At 32.8% G+C, this 19,402-nt stretch overlaps 1 protein-coding gene across 13 annotated transcripts in view; it reads left to right on the forward strand.

Annotated features, from left to right (window-relative positions):
* Window positions 1-19,402, forward strand: part of LOC143052852 (pyruvate kinase PKM-like) — a 41,024-nt gene that overhangs the window by 15,435 nt on the left and 6,187 nt on the right. For 6 of the 13 annotated variants that reach the window (XM_076225983.1, XM_076225979.1, XM_076225982.1 and 3 more), the window contains 10 exons: window positions 4,729-4,885; window positions 6,808-6,899; window positions 8,913-9,032; window positions 10,242-10,428; window positions 11,818-11,960; window positions 12,870-12,997; window positions 13,965-14,115; window positions 15,891-16,043; window positions 16,696-16,862; window positions 17,538-17,656. In XM_076225983.1, the coding sequence (XP_076082098.1) occupies window positions 4,729-4,885; window positions 6,808-6,899; window positions 8,913-9,032; window positions 10,242-10,428; window positions 11,818-11,960; window positions 12,870-12,997; window positions 13,965-14,115; window positions 15,891-16,043; window positions 16,696-16,862; window positions 17,538-17,656 (1,417 nt within the window). The other 7 variants (XM_076225978.1, XM_076225977.1, XM_076225987.1 and 4 more) reach the window with 6 other exon arrangements.

Genomic DNA, 19,402 nt, shown 5'->3' on the forward strand with positions numbered 1-19,402 from the left:
TTAATTTCAGTTTTCATTTTGCCCTTCAATCAAAGAAAAATGAATATGCGCATTTATTTTTAAAAGTGTGTATCATTTTATTTTAACATAAGACATTCCTGATTTGATCCTCTGACCTTGTAATCACTGCGATATTCAACTGAACAAATACCATTTTCTATAGCATGTGATTGATATATATTGAAGATTTATTTGCATTTAAATATGGGACATGCTTCAATTTTCAAGTTAGATTTACAGCTTTATTTCTCTGCAGTTCAGGCATTGTTTTTGAAAACAAAATCTCCATATCTCTTTATATTTGATATTTTTCAGACATATAAGATTAAACAAGATTACTTTATTTTGAATTTAGCAGAACTTTGACATGTTCAGGTTCTTATAAATTGTCCAATGAGAAAATGTTCACAGATTCAACTTAAAATATTACATTTATACACAACAAATAGTATCCTTTATTCTATCATAATTTTTCATTTACAATTTTGCCCCTAAAATGGCAAATCACCAAAAATGTACTTGAGGTAAAGAATGTTCAGAATATTAGGAATTGTCCAGTGAGAAAATGTTCACAGATTTACTTAAAATATTACATAACACAAAAAAAAAGATACCCTTTATTTTATCATTAAATTTACAATTTCACCCTAAAATAGCAAATTACAAAAAATGACAAAGTATCTGTACTTGAGGTAAAGAATGTTCTGAATCTTAGGAATTGTCCAGTGAGAAAATGTTCACAGATTCTACTTAAAATATTACATAAAATAACAAATCCTCCCCTGTATTTTATCATTTACAATTTTTCCCCTTAAATGGGTAATCACTAATATAAGGAATTGTCACGATTTTCACAGATTCAGCTTTAAATATTACATAACACAACAAATTTTACCCTTTATTTTATCATTAAATTTACAATTTGCCCCTAAAATGGCAAATTACCAAAAATGACAAAGTATCTGTACTTGAGGTAAAGAATGTTCTGAATCTTAGGAATTGTCCAGTGAGAAAATGTTCACAGATTCTACTTAAAATATTACATAACATAAAAATGTGTCCCTTAATTTTATCATTAAATTTACAATTTCGCCCTTAAAATGGCAAATTACCAAAAATTTGAAAAAATGACAAAGTACCTGTTCTTGAGGGAAAGAACAAAGGTGTACGTAATGACTGACAGGTAGGTGTACATGTACCTATTTACATAATTGAAGGATAAGATCAGCCCATGCAATATATATATTCCAATGACATTCAATTTTATCATTACTCATACTTTTTTTTAAATATTGGAGATTTAAAATGGTGTTTTAAAGAAGGTAATGATGATTTTACATATTGATTTCAATACTGTGACATTTCAATATTTATCTTCTCTTTAATTTAAAATGTGATCGTTTCAGAGCCTGCTTTATAATTGGTTATTATATAATTATGGGTTACACTTTTTGCATTAAATAAAACTTTCATAATTCATTTAAACTTTAGACAGGAAATTTGTAACAAATAGCAAACCTTTACATGTACCTTTGACATTTTAAAAGTTTGTTTAGATAATTTTCTCTATAATGTCAGCCTGATGTCTTATACATGTGTCTAAACAAAGTTAAGCAAATAATTACATGTTACTAGTATGCATAAATCTTTAAAAGTATGGTACATGAAAATAGTGGATAACAGCAGACTTAGGTTTAACCATGAAACAAGTATCCTTTAACATAAATGTTTTTTTTCCCAATTTTTTCTCTACTTCACCAATCTTCTATCACAGCTTTAACTTTTATTTATCAGTTAGCATCATAGAAACATTTCATGATAAATAAGTGACTGAATTTATATATATATTATTAAGTTCAGGATTTTAAGGTTAAATGTGATCCAGAGGAAGTATTATGACTTTCAGGATTTGTTTATTTTGAGCTATAGAATATATGTTATGATTTTCAGGATTTGTTGTTTTTTATGAGCTATATAGAATATGTTATGATTTTAAGGATTTGTATGGCTTTCAGGATTTGTTTATTATGAGCCATAGAATATTTAATGATTTTAAGGATGTGATTGTTGTTTACAGATACCATTGGACACAGTAAGATAGCACGCGAGGTCTTTAATGATATGCTTCTTAAGCTGATATTGCATTTTTGTTATATTTAAACATATATTTCATGCCAAAATAGTATATACTTTAAACTCTTGATTCAAGTATTTTATTTATATTTTCTGCCTATTTCAAATATTTATAAAGCTGTCGCTTCTGACATATGATATACTGTGGATTCATTATTTATGGATTTTTGTGGATAAAGGGGAACTTCAAATATATAGTTAAATTTTATTCTGACAAGTAAGTATTTTCAAAACATTTTCACAAATGTCGGAATATTGGTTTTTGGATTGTTAGTTAGAAAAGATTTTAGTGTAGACTGTATGAATCCACAGAAATTAATTTTATCTTCAAAATTTGCAACTCTGTAAACAAATTATTTACCATTCCAAATATTATGTTACTTAGTGCTGAAAATAAGCAAGGAAAAATGAACATCTATGCGATATCAGAAAAAACTATTTACTCAGGTACAATTACATTAAAGGCATGATTTTGATAAAACAGGAAACCTGGTGTAGGGCGGCTATTAAGAAATCTACTATTGAAAGAATCATTATCAATAATCCTCATTACTGAGGAGGGCTATATCTGGTTACCCTTTGTCTGTCCACAACACATGTCTGTTTAATTTTCCCTAGCTACAACTTACAAATCATGGCTTATTGATATGTGACTCCAAGCTTTAACATGTTATTTATAAACCATACAATGTGACACATTTTCAGTTCTTTGGACGTTCTACTTCTTCTTTGTCGAAAACTTGTAATTTTAAAAATGTCATGCACATATACATATATATATATATATATTATAGATCAAATTAATGTAACATTTTTGTAAGCAACTACAAGTTGTACAGTCTTTATATGTATAGGGTTTGATCACTGAGCAATAGATAGTTTAAAAGTGATTTTGGCTGATTTAATGAGGAATTTTTTCACATTGACCTCTAACATGCCATGGGATCAAAAGGGGAATGACTGTTGCTCACATCTATAGCTCACATTACATCTGGTTTACCATCTTTAGAATCTGTTATATATGTACAATTTCTCCATAGCTATGAAAGTTAAGTCAAAGATAACTGAGCATAATAGATACCACCAATTCAGATAATTTACCCTTATACTGACTTATTAATAGACTTAACACATTATAACACATAATGTGACATTGTAATGTTCTATTTAAAAACTTTATATCTGTGTTTATAATTTATCTAAACAGATCTTAATTGAAATACTTAATTAAAGTTGATTTAGATCAAATGTCATGCTAAAAATAGATATATATGGTCTGGTTTTGACCTTAAATGGAAACAGGATATAGTTGGTCAAAGGAAGGTAACACAGCTATTCATATTTAAGTTATGTTATGGTTCATAGATAAAGCAACAGGTTAAACCAGCATAATTTCTAAAAAGATAAAAGATGATACATACATGGATCTATAGTAATTCAGTGGAACCTCTTTTGAGGGTCCTCTATCCTTAGAGACTTGAGTTTACTTAAAACTTGCACACAACCCTTCAAAATTTATATTAAATGAAAATAGTTTTGAAAGTCCAGGTTTTTTTTTGGGATGTATATAAATCCTGGAACAGATTTACAGCAAAATTTTACAAAATGATTGGACTGTAACTGTGACAAATGTAAAACAAATCAAATGAGAAAACTAACATGTTCACAATTCATAACAATGTTTATTGACGGGAACTATTTTGATATACCTGTGCTAATTTTGACTATAAATGCAAAACATATTTATATACATGTTATGTATTATAATAATTTTAATAGGGTTATTCTGGTTTGGATCTGCAGGACATAACATCTAAGGTTTGTCTTCTTTTTTGGGAAATGGGTAGTGAGAGTTCTAAGTTAGTCACAGTAACCTAATTTTGTCTGTTCAGGTTACTCATCCAATTTTATGAATTTAACAAAACTATATACGGTATAAAACAACTGTCATACAAGAGGGAGGTTTAGCTAGATTTATAACCAGATTTTACCCACTTTTTTCTCCTAAAAATGCTTGTATTCTTTAAAAATAATTTTGGTCAGAAAATGTAGCCAGTGATCTGGAAATCCAAAGTCTATTCAGAAATAGGTATATATCCTAAAATTAGTCCCATTATATGTTTTCAGAGAAGTATCTTCTGTAAGTTGGTACAATGTGAGGTAAAATTGTACTTTGTGGTCAGAAAGTCATTTTTTTAATACAGATTACCTGATCTAATTTATACTGTGAAACTACTCTTGAAATTTAAGTTGATTTTTAGCTTGTTGTTAATAGTTATTTAGACTTAAAGGAGATTTTCATCCTAGTGAGAATATTTGGTGGAGGGGGCAGGAACATAAGTCATTTTATATTAAAAGTAGTTTACAATTTTATTTCATAAAGAATGTGATAATTTCTGAATTGTAATAGGTTTTACCGTTTCAACTATAAAAACTATCATTTCCTCCACATTGATCATTTAATTTAATCTGCAAATGAATAAGTAATGACTTTTTATATTAATATACAAGTATTATATAATACTAGAGAAATCCAATGAATGACATTCATTTTAATCCGTCAAGTAACATTTTGGGGCTGTTGTTTATTTATAGTTTGATTTGGACACAATGGAGCAGGAAGGGGCCTATTACAGGCAGGCACAACAGCTACAGGCGGCCTATGCTAGATCTCACTTGGAGCACATATGTAAACTGGACATTGACTCAGAGCCACATGAGGTCAGAATGAGTGGCATCATTTGTACCATAGGTAAGTAAACCTATGTTAGATCTCACTTGGAACACATGTGTAAACTGGACATTGACTCGGAGCCACATGAGGTCAGAATGAGTGGCATCATTTGTACCATTGGTAAGTGAACCTATGCTAGATCTCACTTGGAGCACATGTGTAAACTGGACATTGACTCTGAGCCACATGAGGTCAGAATGAGTGGCATCATTTGTACCATAGTAAGTAAACCTATGTTAGATCTCACTTGGAGCATAGGTGTAAACTGAACATTGACTCAGAGCCACATGAGGTCAGAATGAGTGGCATCATTTGTACCATTTGTAAGTGAACCTATGCTAGATCTCACTTGGAGCACATATGTAAACTGGGCATCGACTCTGAGCCACATGAGGTCAGAATGAGTTGCATCATTTGTACCATAGGTAAGTGAACCTATGTTAGATCTCACTTGGAGCACATGTGTAAACTGGACATTGACTCAGAGCCACATGAGGTCAGAATGAGTGGCATCATTTGTACCATAGGTAAGTGAACCTATGTTAGATCTCACTTGGAGCACATATGTAAACTGGACATTGACTCAGAGCCACATGAAGTCAGAATGAGTGGCATCATTTGTACCATTGGTAAGTGAACTTATGCTAGATCTCACTTGGAGCACATGTGTAAACTGGACATTGACTCTGAGCCACATGAGGTCAGAATGAGTGGCATCATTTGTACTATAGGTAAATGAACCTATGTTAGATCTCACTTAGAGCACATGTGTAAACTGGACATTGACTCAGAGCCATATGAGGTCAGAATGAGTGGCATCATTTGTACTGTAGGTTAGTAAACCTATGCTATATCTCACTTGGAGCACTTGTGTAAACTGGACATCGACTCTGAGCCAAATGAAGTCAGAATGAGTGGCATCATTTGTACGATAGGTAAGTAAACCTATGCCAGATCTCACTTAGAACACATGTGTAAACTGGACATCGATTCTGAGCCACATGAGGTAAAAATGAGTGGCATCATTTGTACTATAGGTAAATGAACCTATGTTAGATCTCACTTGGAGCACATGTGTAAACTGGACATTGACTCAGAGCCATATGAGGTCAGAATGAGTGGCATCATTTGTACTGTAGGTGAGTAAACCTATGCTATATCTCACTTGGAGCACTTGTGTAAACTGGACATCGACTCTGAGCCAAATGAAGTCAGAATGAGTGGCATCATTTGTACCATAGTTAGGTAAACCTATGCTAGATCTCACTTGGAGTACATGTGTAAAGTTTTTGGTCAAGGTAGTTTTTAATGAAGTTGAAGTCCAATCAACTTGAAACTTAGTACACATGTTTCCCATGGTATGATATTTCTAATTTTAATGCCTAATTAAAGTTTTGACCCCAATTTCATGGTCCACTGAACAAAGAAAAAGATAGTGCAAAGCTCAGGTTTAAGTTTTGATAAACGTTTTTGGTCAAAGTAGTTTTTGATGAAGTTGAAGTCTAATCAACTTGAAACTTAATACACATGTTCCCTTTCTTATTTTAATGCCAAATTAAAGTATTGACCCCAATTTCACGGTCCACTGAGCATGTAAAATGATAGTGCGAGTGGGGCATCCGTGTGCTATGAACACATTCTTGTTAGTAACTGTTTAAATGTCACCTTTAATAGCTTCTTTAAGACAGCAACCAGTCAACAAAAGGTGTAAACATTATCTTAACCATTGGCTAATTTGTAACAAACAAACATGGCACTTACCTAAAGTATTCACCAGTACTTTTCACAATATTGTGAACTTTTATAAACATTCAACCAAAAGTGATAAAAGGCTGTTCTAGAGATTTAACGACATGAACAAGGGTTTCTGTCAATATAGATAGTAATTTTATTTTATGAATAGAGACTCTATAATCAATAGAATTTTTGATAATTTACAGGTCCAGCTTGTGTGGCAGTTCCTACTCTACAGAAGATGATGATAGAGGGAATGAATGTAGCTCGTCTTAACTTCTCACATGGAACGTACGAGGTAGGTTACCATGTCCAATGGACTCTTTACTTCTCACATGGAACGTACGAGGTAGGTTACCATGTCCAATGGAATCTTTACTTCTCACATGGAACATACGAGGTACGTTACCATGTCCAATGGAATCTTTACTTCTCACATGGAACATACGAGGTAGGTTACCATGTCCAATGGAATCTTTACTTCTCACATGGAACATACGAGGTAGGTTACCATGTCCAATGGACTCTTAACTTCAGAATGTAGCTCGTCTCAACTTCTCACATGGAACGTACGAGGTAGGTTACCATGTCCAATGGACTCTTAACTTCAGAATGTAGCTCGTCTTAACTTCTCACATGGAACGTACGAGGTAGGTTACCATGTCCAATGGAATCTTTACTTCTCACATGGAACATACGAGGTACGTTACCATGTCCAATGGAATCTTTACTTCTCACATGGAACATACGAGGTAGGTTACCATGTCCAATGGAATCTTTACTTCTCACATGGAACATACGAGGTACGTTACCATGTCCAATGGAATCTTTACTTCTCACATGGAACATACGAGGTAGGTTACCATGTCCAATGGAATCTTTACTTCTCACATGGAACATACGAGGTACGTTACCATGTCCAATGGACTCTTAACTTCAGAATGTAGCTCGTCTTAACTTCTCACATGGAACGTACGAGGTAGGTTACCATGTCCAATGGACTCTTAACTTCAGAATGTAGCTCGTCTTAACTTCTCACATGGAACGTACGAGGTAGGTTACCATGTCCAATGGACTCTACTTCAGAATGTAGCTCGTCTTAACTTCTCACATGGAACGTACGAGGTAGGTTACCATGTCCAATGGACTCTTAACTTCAGAATGTAGCTCGTCTTAACTTCTCACATGGAACGTACGAGGTAGGTTACCATGTCCAATGGACTCTTAACTTCAGAATGTAGCTCGTCTTAACTTCTCACATGGAACGTACGAGGTAGGTTACCATGTCCAATGGACTCTTTACTTCAGAATGTAGCTCGTCTTAACTTCTCACATGGAACGTACGAGGTAGGTTACCATATCCAATGGACTTTTTACTTCAGAATGTAGCTCGTCTTAACTTCTCACATGGAACGTACGAGGTAGGTTACCATGTCCAATGGACTCTTTACTTCAGAATGTAGCTCGTCTTAACTTCTCACATGGAACGTACGAGGTAGGTTACCATATCCAATGGACTCTTTACTTCAGAATGTAGCTCGTCTTAACTTCTCACATGGAACGTACGAGGTAGGTTACCATGTCCAATGGAATCTTTACTTCAGAATGTAGCTCGTCTCAACTTCTCACATGGAACGTACGAGGTAGGTTACCATATCCAATGGACTTTTTACTTCAGAATGTAGCTCGTCTTAACTTCTCACATGGAACGTACGAGGTAGGTTACCATGTCCAATGGACTCTTTACTTCAGAATGTAGCTCGTCTCAACTTCTCACATGGAACGTACGAGGTAGGTTACCATGTCCAATGGACTCTACTTCAAATTCACTGCATCTTCCAATGTATAGGATAGACAACTGCTTTATATTAAGGACTAACTGAATTTTGTTTCAGATGAAAGAACTATACATGGTCGTTAAATACATGTAATATAAAAATAAGATGTGATATAATTGCCAGTGAGACAACTATCTCTAAAATACCAAATAACACAGAGAGACAGTGCACAAAACATATATTCTACAGCTGGCTATAAAAAGCCACATAGTGACTATAAGGGAAACTATCCAAAGAAAAATCATGTGTTTTTCTGGAACAGCCCTTATGTCATCAAACTAAAAAAAAAAAAAACATAAAACACCACAACAGAACATGCTATTTTAACCACTGTTTAAGACAGATTTTAGTTTCTGAAGTACCTTAACCAATACTTTACTTATTAAAAGAAAAAATGTTAAAATATATGAACAACACATACATACTTGATGTGTTTGTGACCTATGTAATATAATGTTTGTTTTATGTTTCAGTATCACGGTCAGACAATCAAGAACATCAGAGAGGCCGTTAGTAAGTTCAGTCATCCCAGACCAGTAGCCATTGCCCTGGATACCAAAGGTCCAGAAATCAGAACAGGATTACTAGAAGGGGTAAAGGATTGTTATAAGTTTTGTTCAAAAACCACCATTTTACTTCTTGTTTATATTATTGTCTAAGGTTTTATTCATTCTCCTAGTTAAACTATTAAATTATGAAAACAGGGCATAGCATAGTTTTTTTCATCTCACTTGGCATTTTTTTCATTGATACTATTTTTAACGTTTACATCCCTTTCTAGCCCAATATTAGTGATTTAATTTGCAATTTTCAAATTTACTTGATCTAATTAAGATGAGAAAGGATCCAAGTTTTAGATTTTCTTGACATCCTATTCAATTCACTTTTTAGGTCACCTGGCCTAAAAGGCCAAGTGAGCTTTTCTCATCACTTGGCGTCCGGCGTCCGTCGTCGTCCGTCGTCGTCGTTAACTTTTACAAAAATCTTCTCCTCTGAAACTACTGGGCCAAATTAAACCAAACTTGGCCACAATCATCTTTTGGGTTAGTAGTTTGGAAAATGTGTCCGGTGACCCGGCCATCAAACCAAGATGGCCGCCATGGCTAAAAATAGAACATGGGGTAAAATGCAGTTTTTGGCTTATAACTCAAAACCCAAAGCATTTAGAGCAAATCTGACACGGGGTAAAATTGTTTATCAGGTCAACATTTATCTGCTCTGAAATTTTTAGATGAATGGGACAACCCGTTGTTGGGTTGCTGACCCTGAATTGTTAGTTTTAAGGAAATTTTGCTGTTTTTGGTCATTATCTTGAATATTATTATTGATAGAGATAAAATGTAAACAACAATAATGTTCAGCAAAGTAAGATTTACAAATAAGTCAACATGACCGAAATGGTCAATTGACCCCCTTAGGAGTTATTGTTCTTTATAGTCAATTTTTAACAATTTTCATAAAATTTGTAAATTTTTACTAACATTTTCCACTGAAACCAATGGGCCAAGTTCATTATAGATAGAGATAATTTTAAGCAGCAAGAATGTTCAGTAAAGTAAGATGTACAAACACATCACCATCACCAAAACACAATTTTGTCATGAATCCATCTGCTTCCTTTAATATTCACATAGACCAAGGTGAGCGACACAGGCTCTTTAGAGCTTCTAGTTCTTTTCCTAAAAGTCTTGAAAACTAGTTGGTTTACAATATTGTGAGCCATTTTATGTTTACTATTTCATGTATTTCTCCTTTCTTTAAAGAAATCTTCATGGTGAATAAATGGTTTTTTTTATTTACAGGGAGCCAGTGCTGAGGTTACTTTAAAAACAGGGAACCAGATTAAATTGACAACAGATGAAAAGTTTTATGAAAAATGTAGCGTTGATCTCCTGTATGTTGATTACAAAAATATCACCAAGGTTATGGAGGTCGGAGGTCGTATCTTTATAGATGATGGTCTTATATCTGTTGTGGTTAAAGAGAAAGGTAGGTACAATCGTTGAAAACATGATATATTATGTATAACAATGTCTGTCTGTCTGTTAACACTTCGTACAATAAATCAAATAAGATTGAACCAATATTCATATAACTTAAGGATGTACTTAGGTGAGGTTAGGTAAAAATTAAGAAATTAAGAAATTAAAATTGATACTATAAGCTGGTAGAGCATCAAGAGGATAAAAATAAGCTAAAATTATTGATAGGTCATGGACCTCCTTTTCGAGATATTCGAGATTTAAAATATGGCGGGAAAGGGCTGACTCGGACTTTTACCTTATATTTGCATTGGGTATTATTTGGGTCTCAAAACAGAAGAAAGAAAATCAAGAATCCTATAAAATTTTGGTAAATGACCTTTCATGAGCTATTAAGTCTAATATGTAAAAATAAATGGATGTTACGGGGAAAAATATTTTACATTGTATTATATGGAAAAACACAAAGGAGTCTGAACATCTGACACAAATTCCAAAACCTCGCCTAAGTACATCCTTTACATAACATTAGAATTGAAAAGCTCCCAATGATATTTGGTATGTAGATGTATAAGTATTGGTACTTCTCATTTCTATCAAGATTATTTGGTCCAGCTCTCAGTAATGGTCTTTCTTACTTACTTCATTTCTTTAACATATAAGTCATCAACAAGTCACGGTCTACTGACTTCAACATATAAGTCATCAACAAGTCATGGTCTACTGACTAACATATAAGTCATCAACAAGTCGTGGTCTACTGACTTTGAAACTTTTGATTAGTTGACCTAGATCTAGTTAAATCTTTACGTTACAATTAAAAAATAAGTGACATTCTCGCGTTGTCTTTACGCCTTATTAACAACATTCTGGGGCCGCAAAAAGATAAATTTCTATATACAATACAATATCAAATATGAGTAAAAAATTTCGAATTATAAACTATCTTAACACTTGAAAATTAAAGTCCTGGTCGTGGCACAAAATGTCAAATATGTGAATTAAGGAAGAAAATGTTGCGTGTTATAATATGATGGAATCGATCTGTAGAATGTCCAAGTAGAACAGAAAAGTATATGAATATGAACCTTAATTATAAAAAAGAAGATGTGGTATGATTGCCAATGAGACAACTCTACACAAATAATATTAATTAACAACTGAAAACTTAAGTCAGAACTACTTTCCAAATAGTTGTCTTTTTTCATGAGAATGTCCGTTTCATGTATGTACAAAGCATTATACTTATTTCTTATAATAATATAATTTTATATGAAAAGGGGAGTAACTCTGAAATCGACTGTTGGCATTAACATGATGATGCAAGATAAAAATTCTTGTAAATTAATGCAAGACATATGATCATGTTTAGTTGAGTTGATGTTTGTTATATCAGGTGGTGACTGGTTGCTATGTGATATAGAGAATGGTGGTGACCTTGGCAGTAAGAAAGGATGTAATTTACCTGGAACACCTGTAGATTTACCTGCTGTTTCTGATAAAGACAAAAAGGATCTTCAGTTTGGTGTGGACCAGGGGGTTAGTGTTGTACAAAATTTATACATCAATATATATATGTAGATCGTTTCTTGATCCTCACAACTCACAACCATAGTGTTGACAAGGTAATGATTTTGAACTGTTGATGAATAACTTAGACTACTTGGTCACTAATATCTTTACTCATAACATAGAAACATGGTTTATAGTAAGGACCACATTAAGATATTTAGCCTCTAAGCTGTAAATAACTAGAACCCCGCTTTAAAAAAATGGGGGTATTCTGTTTAACATCTGTCTGTCTGTCCCATGAATAATTTTTGTCGCATCTTTTTCAGGAATTACATCATAAAGATTTCTAAAAATAGATGCAAAAAAAAAAGAATTTGATTATTGAAGAAATAATTCTTTCATGCCATGCTCTATGCTCATTTTAACATGGGTAGGCATTATATTTGTTAATATCTTAATACTGAGCGTTAGCCAGGTATTAAATGTTTACAAATATATTGCCTACCCATGTTAAAATGAGCATAGAGCATGGCATGATAGGATTATTTCGATTCTAATAGGAATATTTTGAACTTTTGTACTTCAAAGCGGACCTATAATAGACGCTCGAAATGTCACCAAATTGATTTTTCAATAAAAAAAAAGAACAGAAACATTTAAACTTACTTTTAGAATTATTTTATTTAATTTCCTAGCAAGCAACACCAACAAAAGTGTCCATTTTGATCTCTGGCGTTGTTCAAAATTCATCTGACGTTGCAATTTCAATTGTGACGACAATCACGTGCAGCCCATGTTCTATTCGAATAAGAACATGGCTTTGTACCCAAAGATAAAGAAGAACGTCATATAATTGTTACATAGATTAGTTGATAGTTGATTTACTCTGCCTCAGCACAAAAAAAAAACAAGTTATATTTTTGCTTGTTTTTACAGGTAGACATGGTATTTGCTTCATTTATAAGAAGTGCATCTCATATCAAAGAAATCCGTGATCTTCTGGGAGACAAGGGAAGACATATCAAAATCATTGCTAAAATAGAAAACCATGAAGGAGTGGCAAAGTAAGTCTAGATTATTGCTTAAACAAAAGTAATGGAAGGTAAAAAGTGACTCTCCATTGCTTTTTGCTCAAATGAAGAGCCGTGAAGTGGTTACAAACTGATACAAAAGTATAAACCTCTTGCATGATGGGAAATGAGACAACTATTCATCATAGGTAAAATGAGGATAAACAAGTTATATGTCATTTCATTGAAAAAAAGAACAAAACTATATATAAAAAAGTAAGCTTTAAAAGTTTATGTATAGATGAAGTAATTTGTTCTCATAAGTCCCTCAGTTAGTAAACAATCCACAAAAATTGATACCCACGAAAAAATAAATGAATCCCAAGTAGCATATTTGTTTGGTATCATGAAATATTGTATCTGATATAATACAGACTTCCCATTGATTTGCACTGTGCCACTATGAATGAAACAATTTGTATGATACAACAAATCAACAGTATGTGAAACAATTAAATGATACAGCAATCCAACAGTATGTGAAACAGTTTAAATGATACAGCAATCCAACAGTATGTGAAACAATTTAAATGATACAGCAATCCAACAGTATGTGAAACAGTTTAAATGATACAGCAATCCAACAGTATGTGAAACAATTTAAATGATACAGCAATCCAACAGTATGTGAAACAATTTAAATGATACAGCAATCCAACAGTATGTGAAACAATTTAAAAGAGAGAACTTGCTGCCTTATTTATAATGATATAATTTCAGAAAAACAAATATGATAGACATAGATATAAGAAGATGTGGTATGAGTGCTAAAGAGACAACTCTCCATCCATGTCAAAATTTGTAAAAGTAAACCATTATAGGTCAAAGTATGATCTTCAACATGGGGTCTTGGCTCACACGGAACAGCAAACTTTAAAGGGCCCCAAAAATGACAAATGTTAAACCATCCAAAATAACAGTATTTATACCCTTATAACGGTATTAATGATTTATATTTCAGATTTGATGAGATATTAGATGCAGTAGATGGTATCATGGTTGCCAGAGGAGATTTGGGAATAGAAATCCCACCAGAAAAAGTATTCTTAGCACAGAAAATGATGATTGGTCGATGTAATCGTGCAGGAAAACCTGTTATATGTGCCACTCAGGTAATCCATAGGCAAATTTACCTGTATAACTGTTTATACAGAAATATACATTATAGTCAATGGTTTATTCTTCCAAGTGAATATAAATATTATAGGAAAATACCTATTTGGTACCTGCTTCTGTTATCCACAGGCAAATTTAACTGTTTATACAGAGCATGCAGAAATATACATTATATTCTCTAGATAGTCTTGGGTTCAGAAAGCCATTGTAAAGGAAATTTGGTGAATATTATAGTAGTTCCATTGCATTGATAAAGTAGGAAACCATTAAAATCTTTCCATCTATCTGACAGACTATGTGTGCATTTTAATTGAGCTAAGGTTCTGTTACATCAGATATTTTTCCTAGTAGAGGCAATGAAAAAAATAAGAATTGGTTTTTGTTGCTGTGAATTTAATATATGACCAGGGTTTCCCTTGGTCAATTATTTTGTTCGCCACCTCTTTCGCCAAAACAATATATTTTTCGCCACTTTATTATTTTTTTCACTAAGAAACATAAATATATTTTTCGTTTAAAATTTAACTTTTTTCTACATCCCCCCTCCCTTAAATTAGAAAATTCATTGTATTTTAAACAACTTTTCTAAATGAGGGGGTCACTATACTTTTAAAAATAAAGAAGATATAAGTCCTGGAATACAACAATTTACATGGACATGTTTTGATCATATAATACCAGTATAGTTCGTTGGGAAAGTTTTTTTTAAAGAAAAATACTGATGTGCCCTTTTGTACTAAGAAGTAGTTTTTACAAGAAAACAAAAGCTTTTATCACATGAAATTGATCCCTCATTTCATGTGTAGTTATTACAATCGAAGGGTTTCTCTCATTCGAGGGGTTGTTTTCCAACCTTTTGGATAGATTTCTTCATAACGACAGTTTTCTTTTCTTGACCATTGTAAGTGAAAAAGTTGAGACGTAAAACTATGCTTGAAACACATGTTTTAAAGAAGTCTCCTTTACTTTATTATTTATATTGAAGTCAAAGGATGATTAAAGTTTTAAATCAGAGACTTTTCTTGCTTTTGAAGATTTTTCGTCAAAACAACAGCTTTCTTTTCTTAACTATCTTTAAAAGGATAGGAGACGTCAAAAGTTTGCTTCAAACAGGTGCGTCGCAAAGTGGTAAATAAATCCTTTATGTGACATTTAGCGGAAGTCATTTAACCATATGATTTTGTCAAACAATTCAATCAACACTTTTATTAATTAATCCTTTGTTGTCCATGGCTATAAAATACAATCAGCTGATTATTGATTTTCTGTCAAAATCTTAATGAGGTCAAGATGAATTCCGAGTATTTTCTGATCAGGTTAAGTCCAAGAAACTCGAAAAAAAGTAAATAAACAAGATGGAGGAAAATAAATCGTTATATATATTTCTTTCGCCAAATATTATTGCAAATGACGAATTTTTATCGCCACAATTATTATTTTTTCGCAAATTGCGAAAATGGCGACCGCCAGCAGAAACCCTGTATATGACTCTTGAAGGAAGGGTTACAGTTAAATGAACTGAATATATTGTATTTTTGTAGTAGCAACTTGTGAACATGGTTTACAGTGTATGAATACTTGAAACTTGCTATTGTATATCACCTTCATAGCAGGTTTTATATAATCTGTCTGTACATTTTTTATTTCAAATATCAGGTCTCTTATATTATTTAAAATATAGGAGTCCTGCAATAATTATATGGGAGTTATATGATAAATTATTGTAAATAGTGAAATGATATGTTAAATTACCCGTGTTGATATATTTCAGATGTTAGAAAGTATGGTTAAGAAACCTCGTCCAACCCGAGCAGAGACGAGTGATGTAGCCAATGCCGTCCTAGATGGAGCTGATTGTGTCATGTTGTCAGGGGAGACAGCAAAGGGAGATTATCCATTAGAAGCTGTCAAAATAATGCACAAGGTAAAAGTCATTGAATTGATCCATCTTAATTGTGGTTTTGTCTTGTACTTGATATAAGTTTGAATGCCAATTCTACAGTCGTCAACAGGAGGGTTTTGTTGATCTCCTCAGTATATCATGTTGAACTTTGATGGCCAAATCCAGTTTGTTGATCTCCTCAGTATATCATGTTGAACTTTGATGGCCAAATCCAGTTTGTTGATCTCCTCGGTATATCATGTTGAACTTTGATGGCCAAATCCAGTTTGTTGATCAGTACTAGACAAACCATTATTCTGTAAAAAATGTTGAGAAGCTAATACAAGTATTTTACAAATGAGTTTTTTTTTTTAAAGAATTTTGTTTACACATAGAGATAAAGAGATATGGTATGATCGCCAATGAATCAACTATCTACAAGAGTTCATATGCAGTGGATATGTGCAATTATACACAGGCAAATTTCGCTCAAATAAATTTCATGTGATAAAATTAAACATAAACAAAATTATTCACATGTATCTTGCATGACATTACAGAAAAAAAATTCAGTCAAGATTCATGTGAAACTAGGACGCATGAAATCAATTCTCATGAGTTTCACATTGAGGTCATTTGAGGTGAAATTTTCCTGTATATCATTACAGAATTTAGTACCCTGTTTTCATTACAGATTTGCAGAGAGGCTGAATCAGCAGTATTTCACACCCAGTTGTTTGAGGAGTTGAGGAAACACACTCCTACACCAACAGAACCTACACACACTGTGGCTATAGCTGCTGTAGAAGCTTCATTTAAATGTATGGCTGCTGCTATTATTGTCATTACTACTTCTGGAAGGTTGGTGTTGTCAATTTATTATAAAAATAAGAAGATGTGGTATGATAGCTAAAGGACACAATTCTCCACAAGAGAACAAAGGATGTAGAATTCAACAATTATAGGTTACAATATGGCCTTTAATATTGAGCAAACCAACACATTTTATTTTCACAAAAAAAACAAATAAATTTTGAATGACTGAGAAAAAGTGCTGATGTGTACAAAAAATGAATTGCTGAAAATTGTATACCGCATGTTTTACAAAATTGTTCACATATATATTTGATCTGTTTTCTATTATCAATATTGTCTTAAAACAATTCATATATAACTAAAGATGACTACTGACAAGGTTCTTGTCATGCAAAAACATAGAATTGTTTTAATTGTTTTACATTTGTCATTTTTGGGGCATTTTATAATGGTATGGGCTTTGCTCATTGTTGAAGGCCATACAGTGTCCTATGGTTGTTAACTTCTGTGTCATTTTGGTATCTTGTGGAAAGTTGTCTCATTGGCAATCATACCACATCTTATTAGTATATCGAGATAAGTGTAGTATCAAGGAATTATCTGAAGGATGTTAGTCTAAAATCATTGGAAAACAATAGCAAGTATTTCAAATCAGGTTTGTAAAAGGAAAGTTGTCATAGTAGTGACATTTTATAAAGGGAGGTAATTATTACATTGTAGATCTGCTCACTTGATATCTGCCTATCGTCCACGTTGTCCTATACTCGCCATTACAAGAAATGCCCAGACAGCACGACAGGGTCATCTGTGGAGAGGAGTGTTCCCTATACATTATAATGGTAAGTGATATCATGTCAGCTCTTTAATTACAGGTTATTACAGGTAAAATGGAAAAGAAAACTTAATATTAATCTGGACATAGCTTGCTTTAGTTGATGTAGGATGTTAGTAATGCTTTTAACTTTTTACTACTTATGCATTTATTTAAATATTTTAGAATGTTTATAAATTGCAAGTTGAACAAACTTTTAGTTTGATTGTCTATGCATTTTTTAACATTTTTAACCGGATTTTTGTGACAAAAATGTCGGTTGTTGATTTGGGGATGTACGGCGGGCGGGTGGCCAGGCGGGCGGGCGGGCGGCAATCAAATGTTGTCCGTGCATTAACTCATGAATCGTTCAACCAAAGCTTTTAAAATTTTAACATGTTGTTACTGACCACTAAATGAAGGTCAAGTTCAATAATGGCGATTTTGACTTTTACCGTTCAGGAGTTATGGTTCTTGAAAGATTGAAAAATGGAGTTTCCAGTCGTGTCCGTGCATTTACGCATGAACTGTTCTACAAAAGCTTCCCAAATTTTAATATGTTGTTACCGATGACAAAATGGAGGTCAAGTTCAATAATGACGATTTTGACTTTTACGGTTCAGGAGTTATGGTTCTTGAAAGATTGAAAAATGGAGTTTCCAGTCGTGTCCGTGCATTTATGCATGAACTTTTCTACCAAAGCTTCCCAAATTTTAATATATTGTTACTGATGACAAAATGGAGGTCAAGTTCAATAATGACGATTTTGACTTTTACCGGTCAGGAGTTATGGTTCTTGAAAGATTGAAAAATGGTGTTTCCAGTCATGTCCGTGCATTTTCTCATAAACCATTCAACCAAAGCTTTTGAAATTTTTATATGTTGTTACTGATGACAAAATAGAGGTCAAGTTAAATAATGACGATTTTGACTTTTACTGTTCAGGAGTTATGGTTCTTGAAAGATCGTAAAATGGCGTTTCCATTCACGTTGTTGCATTTACTAATGATCCATTCAATCTAAGCTTTTCAAATTTTAATATGTTGATACTGACTACAAAATGGAGGTCAAATTTGATATTGACGATTTTCACTTTCAGCATTCATCAGTTATGGTTCTTGTGATATTGCCAGGACACAAATAAATGTTAATAAAATCTTGTTATGGAATGCACTTGCAGTAATAGATGTTGCATTTAATCAGGAAATTTGAAGAAAAAAAATTGGAATGCCCCACATCTGACTTTGGAAAATCATGAAACCAATTCCATTTGTATCAACAAAAATGCAATTTTGCATCATTTCACAAAAATTGGTGTTAACCAAAATTAATGAATCCAAAGTTTGTAAATTAGATTTGATTCTGATCACAGTAGCTTCTATTTTGACCTCTGTATGTTGCATGTGAAGGGTACAATTAGCACTGCAGTAGTCATCAAACATTTACATAACACTGACTTTCAATAGTAAATCTTTGTTGGAGACAAGCTTTATGGTGTTAAGCATAAATCCCTGTTGGAGAAGAGATTAAAGGATGTACACTTAAAGTAGTAAATTTGTAGCAACAGACTTTCTATATAAAAATAAGGAGATATGGTACGATTGCCTAAAAGACAGCTAACCACCAGAGTTTAAGTTTAAAATAATAAAAAAAAAAATGAATTCTGAATTATGGGACTTTAATAGTACAAATTGTACGTTTCATTTTTCTTAATTTTAAAGTTGGGAAATGATAAAGAATTCAGATTGGTTGTAATTTTTCAAATGCATTGACA

This window comes from Mytilus galloprovincialis, chromosome 11 (genome assembly GCF_965363235.1).
Source record: "Mytilus galloprovincialis chromosome 11, xbMytGall1.hap1.1, whole genome shotgun sequence".
Classification (NCBI taxonomy): Eukaryota; Metazoa; Mollusca; class Bivalvia; order Mytilida; family Mytilidae; genus Mytilus; species Mytilus galloprovincialis.